Source organism: Ceratina calcarata, unplaced genomic scaffold, assembly GCF_001652005.2.
Source record: "Ceratina calcarata isolate Rehan_Ccalc_2016 unplaced genomic scaffold, ASM165200v1 scaffold329.2, whole genome shotgun sequence".
In the NCBI taxonomy this organism is placed as follows: Eukaryota; Metazoa; Arthropoda; class Insecta; order Hymenoptera; family Apidae; genus Ceratina; species Ceratina calcarata.
The window spans coordinates 1,555,831-1,572,353 of NW_017155624.1; the positions used below are offsets into that span (position 1 = coordinate 1,555,831).

General features: G+C 49.4%; 1 protein-coding gene across 1 annotated transcript in view; it reads right to left on the reverse strand.

The window, feature by feature from the left end:
- Window positions 1–1,793: 1,793 nt before the first annotated feature.
- LOC108624832 (homeobox protein prospero) overlaps window positions 1,794–16,523 on the reverse strand; it is a 37,365-nt gene continuing 22,635 nt past the window's right edge. The window contains exons 4-5 of the mRNA XM_018024392.2: window positions 5,231–5,375; window positions 1,794–4,153 (exon numbers count right to left, since the gene is read on the reverse strand). Coding sequence (XP_017879881.1) covers window positions 3,974–4,153; window positions 5,231–5,375 — 325 coding nt within the window. The 3' untranslated portion in view covers window positions 1,794–3,973. The remainder of the gene's footprint in view (window positions 4,154–5,230; window positions 5,376–16,523) is intronic.

Genomic DNA, 16,523 nt, shown 5'->3' on the forward strand with positions numbered 1-16,523 from the left:
TCCCTAAAACTTCAATACCCACCCTTCTCCCGTCATCCCTTCCCTTTGTCTTCCACGAACGTAAATCTTTTTCTTTTTTTCCCTTAGACCAAAAATCTTAGGCCAGCGCCGAAGGAGATGCTACGTTAATTTTAGGCCACCGTCTAGTCGCATCTTGAGAATTCGAAATTTTTCTACAATTTATATCCCCACGAGTACCGTCGTTTTTTAATATACACTTTTTCCATTGCGGAGCCTCAGTTATTCTCTGACTCGACTCGGTGATCGCCGATTCTCGATCCGGAAACGTCGTCGACGCCTGCCGTCGAATAATCGGCTCGTCCGGCTTTGTTTTTTATCTCATTGGATCAACGGTGTAGGCCGGGTCGCGGCAGTCTGAAACGTCTGAGCTCGAGACGATTCGCCGGGTTATCGTGAATCGAGTCTACGGTGTCGAGGCGGGTCTCTCGATAAAAGGAATGGAGCAGGGAGTGGGTGCGTACCGCGCTACTTGTCGGTGGTAACACGTGGTTAAACGAAAACGTATGTCGCCGCGGTAAACGGAAAACAAAATAAACGAATACAACTCAGGGTCCAATGTGTCGTTTTTATTCGTCGTAAATAATAAATAAAATAATAATCAATAAATCAATCGTTAAAATTAAAACATTAGTGACTTGTGACTAGGTTAAGACTCACCGCTTACAGAAAACGTGTGTATGTACCTAAATATGTGTACGTACGTGTCTTTCTCATTTCTTGTCTGCTCACCTCTTTCTCTCTCGCTCTCTCGCTCTCTCTCTGCCGTGTACACTTCTCTTTTTTTTTTGTAACTCATGCTTAATCATAATTATAATAGGCATAATAATGATGATGATAATAATAATAATGGTAATAAGAATAATGGTCGTCGTGATACAAATAACTAAATCCAATGATAACTAAAATGCAGGACACATGGGACAAGGGGACAAGGGGATATAAAAGATGCTTCTTCGTAAGGTAAAGGGAAATGGGTGGTGCGAAAAGGAATTGATATTCCGAAAACGCGAAACAGGGATGAAACAATGATTGAATCTAAAATCAAATCAATTGAAAATCACCATCAACCGTGATTCTATCAAAGTGACTCCATATAATATACACAACGCAACTAATAATAATAGTACTGATAATAATGTTAATAATAATCGCAATAGCAATAATAAAAATAAAAATAATAATAATAATAATAATAATAATAATAATGATCTTAATAATAATAGTGCACATAATAGCGAGAATAATAGTGACGGTGAGGAGATAATCAGAGTTAAGTTGTAAGGACTCGCTACCACCCGAGACGCGTACAACTATAGTAATTGCGTAGCTATGTGATAAATTATCTACAAAGTCGTACCGGAAAAAAAACGTTCCTACCAATTAGAACACATAAGCGTCGGCAATGTATAATTCAACTCTGCACTTGCCTGCGTGCGTATGTGACTTCCCGCGTGTGTGTGTATGTGTGTGGCCTGTACAATGTGCGAAGACGGGTGTCTAACGCCCCGTGAAGTGTCGAGTGAATGTATGTATGTATGTATGTACGTTTATATGTGTGTCTGTGGGCGTGTTCGTGTATGTAGGCGCGTGAGTGTCGTGTGCAATAGGTCGGGTACAAGTGGAATAAGGGAGGCGTAGGTGTCTAACCCTCTGTCACACATTCCTTACGCAAATTGAATCGCGCCAACATCCGTTTTTCGTTTCATAAGCCTAATACTAAATATATATATATGTATATATACATATAATTTTCTCCAATTATACATATATATATCTTAAATTTTTCTCATATATATTTATACATATGTATATATATATACGTTTTTAATATAATCTATTTTATATAGTTACACACCGGCGTACGATCGTTTTCTGTTACCATCATTTTTTTTTTTTTAGTTAGTCTCTTTTCACGAATACATATAATTATTAATTCCCCCCCTCCCGTCCCTCCCGTCCCAAAAAATGTTTACACGTGATAATTATTAGTTCTCTTCTCTTTTACGAATCGAATTCGACTTCGCGAGTCTAAAATACTATAATAACGCGTTTTTATTTAATAAGGAGACAATCGCCGGTGCTGGATTGTTTAAAATATTATTCGTGCGCGTTTTATTACGCGTTCGTTTGCCCCTCCCTGTTGTCGTCCCTGTTACTCGTACTCCTGTCACTGCGACTAGCCTAACCTCGTTTTTTTTTTTATCTCTTTTCATTAATATCCTATCAATTAATCGTTAATAAAAACATCTCTACGTAATTATTTTTTTTCGCGCGGTAATAGCGTTCACGATCCGTGTGCACCGTTTCTCAGATTTAAAACGCAACGCAGCTTGTGTTTTCACCATTGCGTATTCGTTCGCGATCGTTTCGTTTTGTTCTACCGTCGGCCGAACGGATTTCGGGCCGACGAGATACAACGGCAGAGAATTTGCTAAGCTAAGGAATCGTTGGATCCGCACGGCGATAACGGTTCCCGCTCGAATCGTAGCGACGAACACCGGTGAGAGTGTCCGCCGCGGGATGGGACTTCCGTTCGATCGAGCCGAACCGTATTCGCTGCGGTCTCTCGTGTGTGGTGAGATTAAAATTTCTGTACAACTTAGGAGAAAGGACTTTCGCATGCGGACCTCGCGACGCGGGTCATCCCGCGTACGCAGGTCGTTTCTAACTTCTGCTACAGAAACTAGAGTCGAGACAAAAAACGTTGAGTCTCGATACGAACCGCCATTCTAGGATTCACGTTAGATACAACAAATCAAATTCATTCATCGAGTTCTCCTTCTATCTATCTTCCATTATTTTTTGGAACCCTATGTTGTTGTAGCGATCGCGCGATAGGAACGAATACCACCGAGACGACGCTGGACGCCGGAGTCGCGTTCGATCGAGCCGCGAGGTTCAGTGCTCTAAACAGAACTCACGCGGCTTCACGAATGCCGAATGAAACTGGCCATCGTTATTTTCGTAACGGTCGGAACGACTCCAGACGAAGGGCGAGATGCCGTCCGTCCCGAATCGTTCCCGGAAGATCCACGAGAAGGATTCCTCTCCTGCCTCTCAACCGGAAGCTAGCGGAGGATCCGTCCAGCGGATCTCGCTCCCTGATCAGTCGATAGAGACGTTGTCTAGGTACAAGGACAAACATAATTTATCGGTAGAACCTCGTCTATGCTCGTTCGAACGAGAGCCGCGCCGGTGGTCGCCGCGGTTTCATCCGTCCATACGGAGAAACGAGTGTCTTAAAATTAGGCGATTAAATCGGTGAACCGTGTTTACGCAACAAATCGACAAAACAATTGCTCGACGCTCGAAGCTGTTTCCTGTATTCCTTGCCGTTCGTTGACCACGCTTTCGTCCTGGTTCTTCCTCGCTTCCTTCCTTCGAAGACCGTCGTCGTTTCGTTATCGGTGTCGCCCACGGCGAAGACCGGGTGGACAGTTCGTGGCCTCGCTAGTAACTCACAAGTCCCGGTCGAAAACGTTCCGACCCGGTAATTAAAAGGCACGAAGCGTGTATAACGGTTATCCACCCGTCTGTCGCGCGTGGACGGTTGCGTCTCGTGATTAGGTCACAGCCTGATCCTTCGTCGGCACTCCTCATCGTTTCTGGACTCGATGATCGATGCCTCCGTGTGTCGCGTGTTTCGTTCGCTCCTCTATTCCGAGCGCTGTGCTTTTCCCCTCGTCTAATCTCCCTAACTCTATCAAGTTTCATTCTCTCTCTCCCTCTCACGCTCGTTCTGCGATATGTTAGTTTAAGGATACCTGAACGCGCTTTACGCGAAGGACGTGTACCTCCTCGGCGGATGCGATCCTTCTTCCGCTGACCGTTCCTTCATTCGCTATCAGTGTTTCATCGTTTCTCTTTTGCCTTTCCCTCTTGTTTCTTCATGTTACCCGGGAGCCAACGAGCGCTGATGAGCCCACCACGAAGAGCCACGCGACCTCCTGACTTAACCGAGCTGCTGCTGAAACTCCTGGGTCTTGAAGTACTCCGGCACCGGGTCGTCCAGCCTCGAGATCACCTTGTAGATAGATTTCTTCCAGCTCTGCTCGGTGTCCTTGCCGCTTTGGATCGCTTTGAAGAACTCCCTCAGCGTCTGCTCGACGACGTACCTGAAGTTGTTCGGCACCTGAAAATTCCACACGATTCTCTTAATTTTCACCGTCAATTTTTTGTTATTACAAAATAGAATAATAATATGTGCAGATGTCGGATTCGACGTGTCAAAGAGTCAATCGACGCGGGGCGTACGGCAAGCAGGGAATCTCGAACGCGCGCTCAAACAGGTGCGAGGGGAGAAAAGGGAAAAGCGGTCCGGTAGAGAAAGATAATTTCTCGGCGCTCATTACGGTTCACCGAAGGAGCCGCGAATCCGAAGAATTAAAGCGATGTTACGTGCGCGCGGCCTGCATCGCTTAACGAGCGTGATGCGGGTGCGGCCCCGGGTGAGCGAGGTTGCCTGAGTCTCGCCGCTAAGAGTTTCCACTTATAATTAGTACGTTTGGTTTATTAACGAACACGAGTAATTAATTACGCGTCAAGCGGGCGGCGATTGTGGCCGCGGGCCGAGAAGAATGGAGCCTCCAGGTTTTACCGGAGACTCGTTAAATAATATTAAATAGCTGCTTTACGGCGTGTTTGCGCGCGGCGTCGTCGTGCCAACGCCGCCGCGAACACAATCAACAGTCGTTACGTCGCGGCGAAAGTAAATTGCACACCCACAATGCCAAAGTAGAGACGTACGAACGAGTGATTCGTCGGGCGACACCGGCGCGCGTGCACCAGGTCGGATAGGTCGTCCACGGCCGTGCACGTCGCGTTCGAATTCGTTTAAAAACCCGGTTCCGCGGCCAGATGAGAAAGCATGGGAGAGGTAACGCGACGCGGTCATGGCCGACCGCCGAATAATTGCACGGTCGCGCGCTATCTCCGCGCCCTGGAAACAATCCGTCGGGCGAACTCTGCAAGAGCTGGGCAATTTTGCCGGCCCCTATATCGAAATTTCGACTCTGACAGCTCGATTCCGGCAACGACATGTCACGAGTTTGATTGGCGAATCATGGAACGCGCAGGTGGTCGCTCGATGCGACTTCTTTGTTTTAACTGACCAAATTAAAAGCGTCAATCGTTAAGCTAAAGAATCATGTTTCGGGGACGTGATACGACTCTTCGTAGGCAATTAAATGTCTGTAGATAATAATCTTACCTCGATATTGTTATTCCTGTTGTAGTGGAGGTTGAGAACTCGACAGATTTCCGAATCACCGCAGATTCGTAGGTCATCGGCGTTCTTCACACCTTCAGTGACAGCTTGTCTCGCGTATTTCTCCATTTGGATGTAGTAAAACTCCCTGCACGAAAAAGAAACAGTAAATCAGACATCGATGAAATAATAGTTAAAATCATTTTCTGAGATAGCAGCAAATTTGCAAATTCTTTACGTAAGAACTTTTGTAGGTGAAACCAACAGACAAGCAGACGTAGAAAAATTGTCTATCAATCATCCGTATAAGGCAACCGACCGAAGATATCAGAAAATCCTCGACGCAAGGAGGAAAGGGCAAAAATAATTTTTTCCTTCGAAAACTGGCGGGTCGCCATACTCGAGGTTGATTCTCGCAGAACGGAGAATGCTAATGCACTACCGATAATTAATTAAGGGTCGATACTGAAAGTGGTCTGACGCAAGCGGCAGAAGGTGAAGCAGGAAGAAGGGGAGAGATTCGCAAAGAGGTGTGTACAGCTCCTCGTCGGCTGGCAAGCAACGCGGTTCAAAGAGACTATTAAGAACGTGTTACACTGTATCGTCCAAGAAGACCCCCGCGACACCCTCGCAGAGGTAACCGCCGACGTTTACAGACAAGCATGGGTGCGCGCGCGCGCGCGCGCACTTACAAACGTCACGGCGGTATCACGCGATACAGCGTACAGTTTTTTCTCTTTTTCTCTCCCGCGGCAAGAGAGAAAATCGAGCTGCCGACGAGGCGAAGTTTGCCGTTTATGTTCATTAATTAACGCAGTTAAACAAGTGCAAGTCACTAATTGGCGGGTAATTTGTATAGTAATAGTGACCCGGAGCCTTCGCGCGGAGGAACTGTGAAGGGGTTGGCTTCGCCTCGTTGGATCTCACCGAAAACGCAGGACGCGGGAAAGGAACGGTTACGACGCGTCGCGTCGCGGACACAGAGACGAATATACACTTTGAACAGGAACCCGCCGCGCGCCGCCTCTTTGTGCGACGTCTTTGCGCGCGCGCGGATCGCTTCAATGCCCGCTGCGGCTGCCACTGATTAAGGAATTAATTATTTTTTCAGCTGAACCGGCAACGCACTTAGTTTCCTACGTGACATTTTCGTCTTGCAACGAACAGGGTGTGAAATGAAACTGTCGCGCGTTCATAAGATGCGAGAATAAGGCTTTGAAATTTCCCATCGCGGTTTCTAAAGCGTTCGACGAAATACGTAATTTCTGTTTCTATCAGCGAGTCGAGGTCTCGTCTTTAAACGTATTAATTATGGTTAATTAATAACGCTAGCGTCAAGATGGTAAATGATACATCGGAGAATAGAGATTTAGATTCTTGCAAATGAATGAGAAAACGTGGAAAGAGATGGTGGGCAACGACTGTTTCTTGGCTCTTGAGCCGGCCTCCGCGTTCTTCGGTACCGCGAGCGAATAAGTCGAGCAGGAAAGCGTGAGGCTAACAAGTTGACGCGACAACCACGTGACGCGGGAAAGAAAGAAAGCGAACGTAGCTAAGAGAGCCGAGAGGGAACGGGTATAAGCGGAGGCTGCTGCTACTTGCCCGGATATTTTTCCATTATTTCCTCGATCTTTCTTTTCCGGGGTTCATATCCTCCTCGCCCTTAAACGCGCACACAGGGAAACGAGCCCCCGATGCTGGAAGTATCCTAGAGTAGCGAGCCGAGAATGGCAGTGAGAATGGCAGCCAGGTTGATCTTGCACTTTGGATCCCGAGGGGATGCAAAGAAGTACGGTTCAGCGAGAAAGCAACGAGTCGAGGTAGTGCTACCGCGGCTTGTATAACTCGAGATCCCTGAATGCTCGACAATGTGAGGCAACCGGTTCAAACCTCCGGTTCTTGGTCTTCGCTCGGTGCCGCTGGGAGCAATTTTTAAGATTGCTTCCGCCTGGCGTACTCGCCGCCCGTGAAACAGAAGATCGGCGAACGTTTTCCATACTCGTCGTCGTCGTCGTTTCCGCCGCAGCGAGTCCCAATCGTGCCGTAGGATATTCCGTTAAGCAACGTTTTCGTCCGTCTCTACCCTCACCTGCGTTCGAAGCCGATTCCTAAGATGCTTTCACCGTTCTTTACAATTGTTTGAAGTCGCTGCGTGGATATTCTACAATGATGTCTGATTTTTAATGCTTCGCCTAAGTATTGGTAATCCGTGTATTGACGCGGTTCTCGACTCGACGACGTTAACGACGTCGATAAGAGGGTAAATTTTAAGTAAACCTTGTTTATGGATAAGAATCGCGACTGAACGGGCTGATGATGCTTCAGATAACGAACAAGACCACGGGATCGAGGAGGATCAAGATCGCAGCGCGATGCACTCGTCGATCGAGCACGTTCGAACCGGCAGCGACGGAAGAAGACAATGGGATCTTCGGTGCGTCGCGTTGCGATCTACGGGTAGGCGACCCGAAGAAAGGGCGAGTGGCGGAGTCAGGTGGCGGAGACGGCGGCGCGGCGGCGCTGGCGAGAGTCTCTTCTCATTCGATCACTCCAGATTGGCTCTCTCGCCAATTAAGACAATTTCGCGTGCTCTTATTAGCAGTCAGTCAGAGAAGGTTGTGCACACGAGTGAGGAGAATTGAAAGAGGAGTGTGTCTCTGCAGAATCGTGTCCCGCGTACCCTTCTCCTCCCTCCAGCCAGCGGGTAGCATCGGGTAGTAGCGCGTTCGCGTTCACTTTCTCCCTTCGCGGCCGCTCTCCCTTTCGCACGCTCTCGCTTGGTGCACACACACACACACACACACACACGTTCGCGCCGAGACCGCCGCGCGGCCCGTCTCGCTCCTTCTCGCGGCTGATCTCTTCTCGCTCCTCGTCTCTCTATTTCAACGTCTCCTTGAACCGTCACCGGCACCCACCCATCGGGGCCGAGCTACCCCCGACTTCAGCCTCTCGGAGGTAACGTGTATGTGTCACCTGCGACTATAATCCTTACTCAACCACCCATCAACCGCATTCAAGCTCGTCGGATCGCCGAGTATAGGTTGGAATACGTACGGCAGGCAGCAGACTGGGCTAGGTCTGCGCTCGGCTCGGCATGGCGCGGCTCGGCTCGGTTATGTACCTACGTAATACCGCGTGGTAGATACCGTATATATATCCGCGAAGTGCCTAATTAAAACAGACACCCGGAGACAGAGAGAAAACGGGACCAGAGACGAGGCTGGTCGCATAATAGGGTGTAAGGGCGCGAGGGAGACGGCACTAGTTCCGTAGTCGGTTTGACAAAAAGCCCGAGTGCTAGAATTGCCACTCTTCGACCACCAAGTGCAGAGGAGAAGAGCAACGGTGAGCGAGAAGAAAGAAAAAAAGGAGCGAGTGGGAGGCGGAACCGAACGCGAGAAACGGAGAGAGAGAAAGAGTAGAGTGGCACACCGGGAGGAAGATAGTGAGAGTAAGGGCTAGAGGGTGAGACCGCGGAGTCATTCATTATAGTATTGTATAATTAGGATAATAATAAGCTCTTCAGGGGCTCGGGGTTTCTTGCGCCCCGTTGCAACGGGGCGACGTCAAGGGAGAGAGAGGAACCGAGACAGAGGAAAAGAGCGTGATCCTCCTGGAGGGTGCTGATTATTAGCATCTAATTACGAGCTGCCTTTGCCACCGAAAAAAAAGAGAGACAGAGATCGAGCCGATGGTCGGAATAGAGGCGAAACCGCGCGGGGTTGTCTTCGAGGAGGGAATAATTAGCTCTTGCCGCGAACGGAATTCGTTAGATCGCGTTTCTCGCGATCCTCAGCTTGGCGAGAGACATTCTTCGCGGAGAGGATCTCGCCAGCTCTGCTAGCATCCTTATTCCCCACGATTCGTTCGTTTCTATCTAAGGGTTCGTTTCAACGACGCGTAATTTACCGGATTTAAACGCGATTTATCTGACGTTCACACGTTGTGTTTTAAGTATCCTTTGTTCCTTAACGTTAATTTCAATATCTCTTTTCATGGTCATCCACACATTTGCTCGTTTAATCGCGTTACTTTAAATGAGACGTGGACTCTTCCCATCGCAACCGATTCTTTCGCTCGTGCGTTCGATGCACAAAGGTAACGGGGTGTTGCGCAGCAGCCGTAAATTCGTCAATTCCTTTTTCGTTACAGCGGCGCGTATTGTGATCCAGGTGTAGCGACAATGCCAGCTTTAGAGGCGCCGCGTATTGAGGCGTTTAATGGCAATGATGGTCGTCGACATGAAATCTCCTTCATACGTGATCTTCATCGTCACGGGTTGCTGTTTCGACGCGTCGCTTTTGTAACGGGTCGTAACGCCGTATAGGCGAGAGCACCAATTAAAAGGGGGAACACCGGCACTCGGCTGTTTTTCTTCTTCTTCTTTTTTTTTTTTTTTTTTAATTTCGCGCCACTTTGTGGTTCCACTCCGCAGCTTATTCACGAAAAAACGCGTTCCCTTCGAACACCGATCGCCAATTTTTACCCAGCCATGGCCAGAATATTTCCCCCGAGTCAAAGACGCTCCGCCCTGTTCAAAGTTCCACGTCTTATGTCAACATGACTTCCTTACCAACGCTCTATTTGCATTATGATTCTGGTAATAGGGCCGAGGAAAATCTGGCACGCGTTTTCAGATTGCCAAACGAGTGACTCTGGGGCGTAACGACGTCTCCGCGTCTTCTCGCCTTACATTCTTCCCCAGGTCTCCGCCACTATTCAAAAAGATCCTCAATCGTGCTTCTTAAGCCAACCAGCCGGCCCCCTTTTAACGGTTATGCCAAGTCGGCCGACCTTCGACAATGCTGAACACCTCGGCTCCCCAAGACCCGGCGCTGACCCTTAAAGTCTCTCGCTCAACCCCTCGCCTGATGCGGCTTTCTTGCCCGAAACTTTCCCACGAGCGACTCTCTCTTCTTCACGAAGGGGAGAAGACGTTTAAGGAGCGGTCGACAATCCGCCAAGATTCGCAAAGTGTCGGCTGCGGGCTCGATCATCTTGAAATCTTTTTGTCCCCTCGTGAAACAGCTGTTCCCAGCGAGAAGACTTTAGCATCCTTTAAATCTATGCCCCTAAGCGTTGAGTCCGAAGTTTATGCGATCGATTTGGTACTACACCGAATTTCTGGATCTGATGGAATTAGTAACGTAGGAAGTTTATGATTATTTAAGGGAACCTGATCGCGATTGACCGAGAGAATAATTTTGCTGTTACGCATAATAACTTAAAACGTAGCCACTCGTCTTATAAATAGTGGCCAACGAGTTAAGACGATGAATAGGATAATTATATTCTCATTTAATCTAACCGAGTTAGCCGGAACTGTGACTAACGTAAACAGGAAGGATACGTAAAAGTGGTCGAGTTTAGCGCGACGAGAGAAACAGAGGCTTTTTAATATTTCGTGAGCCGCGCGACCTTCGTGAAAGGGACACATTTAAATAAGAGAGATTTTTAAGGCTGCTTACTCGCTGGGATCTTTAGTGGCCATTCCGCGGGGACACAAACGCGGCTTTCAGGCAACAAAGACGTTGCAATTTCGTTCGCTAAATCTTCACCCGGCCGCCACTCGACGACCTCCTCTAAGCCCCGCATGTGACGCGCGTCTAAAAACTAAAGTCTACGGTCCAGAAGCGTTCCAGAGGGGCATTTTAACCGCGGCGGAAGGAAAAGGGACGGACAACATTAGCCCCGCAGTTTCCTTATTACCGCGAGGCAACCTCCTTTCACCTTGTAATTATCAGCGGGCAGAAACGGGTCCATTTACAGAATGCCGGCGCGTTCAGCACAATTAACAGGGAAACACCATCGTGGGCGAGGTTGAACCGACGCATTCAGCCGCCATCAGCGGAGATAAATTCACGCGTGGCCGCTTTGTGCGCGGCGCGCGAGAGGCCGATGCGATGCGACGGTGTCACAACGAGCTGGAAAAATCATCTCGCGGTCGCGGGAGACGACAGAGAGAAAGAGAGAGAGAGAGAGAGAGAGATGGGGTGCGGTGAGAGAAGCTCGCAAAGAATTCGAGAGGAACGTCGTGCGCCGCGCGCTACTTTATCCTCACAGGTAACGGGCACGAGGCGTGAAAGTGCATCTAACGAAAGAACATTAAGCGTCTGCGCGCTCGTAACGCGGCTACGGGCGCGGGTATGTTTACGTGTTTGCGCTCGCGTTCCGTTCCGTTCCGTTCCGTTCCGTTCTGTTCTACCCTCTTCTCGTCTCGCTCGCGCGCTGGGGGTAGGCCGTAAGCGTCGCGTCGCATCGCATCGCATCGAGTCTGTTCTCGTGCGCGTGCAACCGAGCAGACCTTCCACAGACGCGCGCTTCCTCACTCTTCTGAGCAGATCGCGCACCGCCGTGTGCGCGTGTACGTATGTATGCGTGCACGAAGACCCGTGGGTGGTTGCGTGGCTCATGAGCGCGCGGATGGATGGGTGAGTACACGCGTTTGCCCGTCAGGGCGTAAGCGTCCATTCAGAGGGCGCGTTCAAAAAGGTGTCGCGCAGGGTCTCGATGCTGCACCCTGTGCACCCTTCTTAATTAGTAATTAACACTTTAACGCCATCTGTACTCAGACTTGCAGCGGCAAACGCGGCGACGACGCTCGTCGAGGCAGCTGCCACACGCTGGTCGTCGCGACGCTTTCTTCGCCGTCTGCCACGGCTACGCGGGCGCACCCCGGGAAAATCGAGTAATTAGAGTACAAATTAACAAGTGATTACGTCCATCATAGCGGAGTACGATACGCGCGCGTTCCACGAGCTTAAGGGTTGCGCGTGGTCGGTCCGTCAACGGTGTTTGTTGAACACCACCGGCGAAGCGGTTTGTCGGGTTTGCTGATGGGGCATAGAATAATATCCGGTTTCTGCCGTTCGCAAGGGATGACAAATACGAACTAACTTTTTCAGGGATCGTTTCACTATATTTTAGTACGAAATGTTTCAATGGAAAATTTAATATTCAAGTCTATATCCTGATTTTCCTCAATGAATGTACACCTCATATTTAATGCAATATGAATTGTAAGAAGCAGCTCTTATCCTAATTATTAGAAAGACACTAGGTAGTAATCAACATATAAACATTCTGTTCTCAGTAGACCAAGACGCGATTGTTATTCAAATTATTGCCATGCAGATAATAATCTCGCAAAAGTTACATCGCGATCACGACAACAGCCGCCCCCTTGAGCATCATCCCTTCGAAAAAGGGGGGGGGGTTGCATGTGCGCGCGTCCGCGTGCTCTACCGGCCGGTTGCTAAGCCACCTTTCCCCGACGAGCAAGTTTCCTAAGCTTGCGAGACAATCGTTCGGCGATCGCGCAGCAGATGTGCCCCCGACAATGAGCTCCTGGGCCCTCGCCCTTCATAAAAGAGAGGGAACTCGAGAAACGCCGCGCCACGCCGGCACGAAAAGGCATAAGGGTGAGAGGGGAGACGGCCCGATTTTGAAACGCACGGGGGTTCTACGACAGAGGGCACAGACTTACGACGAACGGCTCCGCGTGCCGCACGCGCCGATCTTACAATGCACACTCCTCGTGTGCCCCTTGCTTTTCGACTCCCCTTATGGCCTCTCTCCTTCTCGCTCCTTTCTTTCCCTTTTTATACATCTGGCTGCCTTGGATCCCCGGGCCCCCTCGGCGGTCCCCTCGCTGATCAGTTCCTTTTTTCCTCCACGGTAACTCGTTTTCATTCTCTTAGCTTCGGTTCGGGAAGCATCGCGTTGTTGGCAGACAGATAGGCGGCCGGATAACTTGACCGGCCACGGCACACGCTCGGCTAATGCAAATCGCGCGACGACGAGTTCAATTTATTATTATGCAAAGAGCATTAGACCGAGCTGGAAGACTTGACGCGGGTCGGCGTTCATTGAAATCGAAAGGCTGATTTGCATATTTTCTCGAAAGCGGTTACCCTTACGAAGTAACCGATATCGTGGCTACATTTTCCGGTTATTTACCTCGAAAAGATTGTTATTTTGATTAAGACGGTCGTTGTGCTCTGGATGGAAGCATGATTAAAAAGAAACAATCAAGAGAGGCGGGGGCTATTAATCCGCGCGAGCTGAAGCAATTGTCCGGACCGGACCCAGGCGACTCTCATTCAGGAAGTTGTTTCATGGCGGCCGCAATCGCGGTTCAACAAGCAGCCGCGCACTGACCCTGAAAAACGAGCAGCGAGACGGACCGGCGGAGGTTCTGTCCGAAAAACGAAGCCGGAGGCGAGTCGGAGTATGGAAAACGTAACCTGGTTTCACGGAACGCGGAGGAATCCTCTTGCCACGGAATTTTCGGTTTCCCTTAAGGGAAACCTGTGAGTAACGGGCGAACGAAGCGAGCAAACGAGACGGAGAAAAAGAAAGCGGTTGCAAGGAAAGCGGGCCGGGGTAGAGCGGATCGGTGGTGGCGATGATGGTGCAGGGCTGCACGATACGTCCGAGCGGAGAGGGGTGGCTTTCAAAGCTACGAAGAGTAAGAGAGAGTCGAGGTTCTGGGGTCGGTGGGCGCACAAGCCGAAGTGAAGCGGGCGAGGATCAGGGACGAGGCGGAGGGTGAAAGGTTGGACGAGAGAGAGAGAGAGGAGGCGGGGGCAGCTGCTTTGAGCGGTTTCACTCTTCAATGGTCCCGGACTATCCCTCCTTCTGCCTACACCGTACTAAGCCCCCGTCCGCCTTCCACCCCTTCTCCTTCAGCCCCCGCCGGCGTCGTCAGCGTCCTCTTCGTCCTCCTCCGGCTCCTCTATCGGCCGCGATTCGCGTCCTCGTCACACGTCGGTATCGGCCAAGCATTTTTTTATTCGATCGATTTTTCCCTGCCGGCCGGCCGGTCGGCCGCCACGGATGCACCGGCCGCCGCCGCCGCCGCCGCCGCCGCCGCTGTTGCACTATGCATGTGCAGCCTCGCGTGCATAAGGTGCGAAAGCTGGACTAGACTATTTGGGTGTACGGTGCTCCAAAAAGACCGAGGCTCTAACGTGGATGCACTTTCAACCGGGCTACTGGTATCACCGTTGCCAGGCTGCTGCAACGACAGGACCGACACGAGAACCAAAGGGTGAGGAGATGTCAGACGGACGCAGAGGCCACACCGTCGATCGCTTTGCTTTTAAACGTATTCTTTGATTAAGGGACGGTTCGAGCGAGTTTTTAATGGTTCAATTACCGCTACGGATCACGGTTAGATGCATTCTCGAGCGTCTTACTTGACCGTGGAACGCCGTCGGTTCCGGCGGGAATTCCAGTTACAGGTCTTTGACCTTCTTCCATCGGACGTTCGAAAGCTTGTCTGAAGCATGCTCCCGCTGTTCTATACGTAGCTATCCGATTTTCCTTTCCGAAAACTCAATGTTGAACGTAACGAACAAGTATCCGCGTCAAATATTCTTTGGTTCTCATTTCCAGTTATAGTATCTGTGACATAAATCATGTTCTCCAGGACGGTAGAATTTCGTTACTAACAAAGTGGGTCCTTAAACGCTGAATAAAATTGAATTGACAAATTTTAGTAGATCGATCGGATGATTCTTTGTAAGTGCAGTTAAGGATTCTTCTTTAGATTCGAACGCGTCGATTATCATCGATTTCCTATTTGATCCAAGGAGACGAGGGGCGAGAAGCATGAAAGAGAGTCGGGGGGGTCTCGACGTCAGTGACGACGCGTTTCTCTGGTATTCTAACCTTAAATTTTGCACATCTGTCCCGAAGCTCCGATGCCTGCTGGGACGACAATGAGGCAGTTAAGTCCTCGGTGCATCGGCTGAGTACACACGGCGTGCGGGCAGCGCGAGAGACGAAAAAGAGGGGAAAGAGGACAGGCGATAGGGAGTGTAAGAGAGTAGGACGAATCCCCGGCATGTACACGTTTACGCAGGGGCGAGAGTGGAGACCACAGTCGCGGAGAGTAAGAGAGAGAGAGAGAGAGCGGGTCCGGGTGGCACACGGAAACACACGTACACGCGTGACGCGAAGCGTAGGAGAAGGGTTACCTAGGTTAGGGATTCGGAAAACATCCTTTGTCGAATACCCTACCGGGACCGCTTCAGCCGCCCAGCAACTCGTTCAACCCGCTCAGAAAAAATCAATAATTCTTTGTCGTCAAGTTTACCTCCTGTCATGCCACGCTAAACCACATTACGAACGCAGGCTCGCTGCTTGAAAGAACGAATGAACGCGCGGGTCTGGGTCGCGTTTTCCAACGGGGCCTCCGCGTTCTTGCGATCCTCTCTCCGGATGCAGATAGCTTGTTCAGCAAGATTCGAGTAATTACTGTTTCTATGCTGAGACACTTTGGAATTTCATCAAATTATTCCCTTACGAACGAGGAATACACGAGTGGAAATTAAAAATGTCTAAGGAGAACACTTGACGTTTCACAATTGAAAGCTCTACATGCATCCCTTATTAGGTGTGTATAATTCCACTGGTTTCCAAAAAGACTTATCAAATTGGGCAATAGACTTCAAAACGAACCTCGATCGATACCAATATTTGTTGCTTTACCAGAGAATTCTGAGGGATGCATCGAGGGGGGTGACGACAAAAGTGTAGGGGTCGGTTTCGGTGGCACGAGAAACCTTGAAAAACCCGGCGGCCCTTCCCATGAAAAGTGACGAGTATCGTGAGATCATCGGACGAGATCCGATCTACGAAGGACCGTTACGCGTGCGATGAAAGATGGCGACGTAACACACAGAGGGGTAGGAGGTGAAAGGAAGAAAAAAGCAAGAGCTTCGTAGCTGCGGAAGAGATGCGGAGGGAGACGGAGAGAACGTGTGAAAGGCTGTGATAGAAAGAGAGAGATACGAGAGACTCTTTCAGGGGTGAGAGACTCATGGCAGTAGGGCAGTAGGTTAGCTAGGGGTGATAGGCACCCTCCCAGCATCTCTAGTGCACATAGACCGTTGGGTAACAGTAAATAGGATTTGCTAGACAACTGTCGACCACCGAGGAAGGGAGAAGCTACCGTTAATATTCGACCGGCTTACGTCCGTGGCTCTTAAACGATACCATTTTTCTGGAAATCGGGTACCCCTTTTGTATCTTATATGAAAAGAACTGGATTATCGAATTATCCGAAATTAGCAAATGGTTTTCACGTGGCCTAAGCCAATTTCAATGCGAACTAATATATTACAGATGTAATAGAACGATTGAATGTTTCAAGTGATTAATTTTAATATCGAAGTAAACAGAGTATTGTAGAGTTTATATCTTTTTCTACGATAAAACTATGTTGTACCCATTATCACGTCAGTGCATTTTTTACTACGTAGGAATTTCCTAATTATCTTAATGC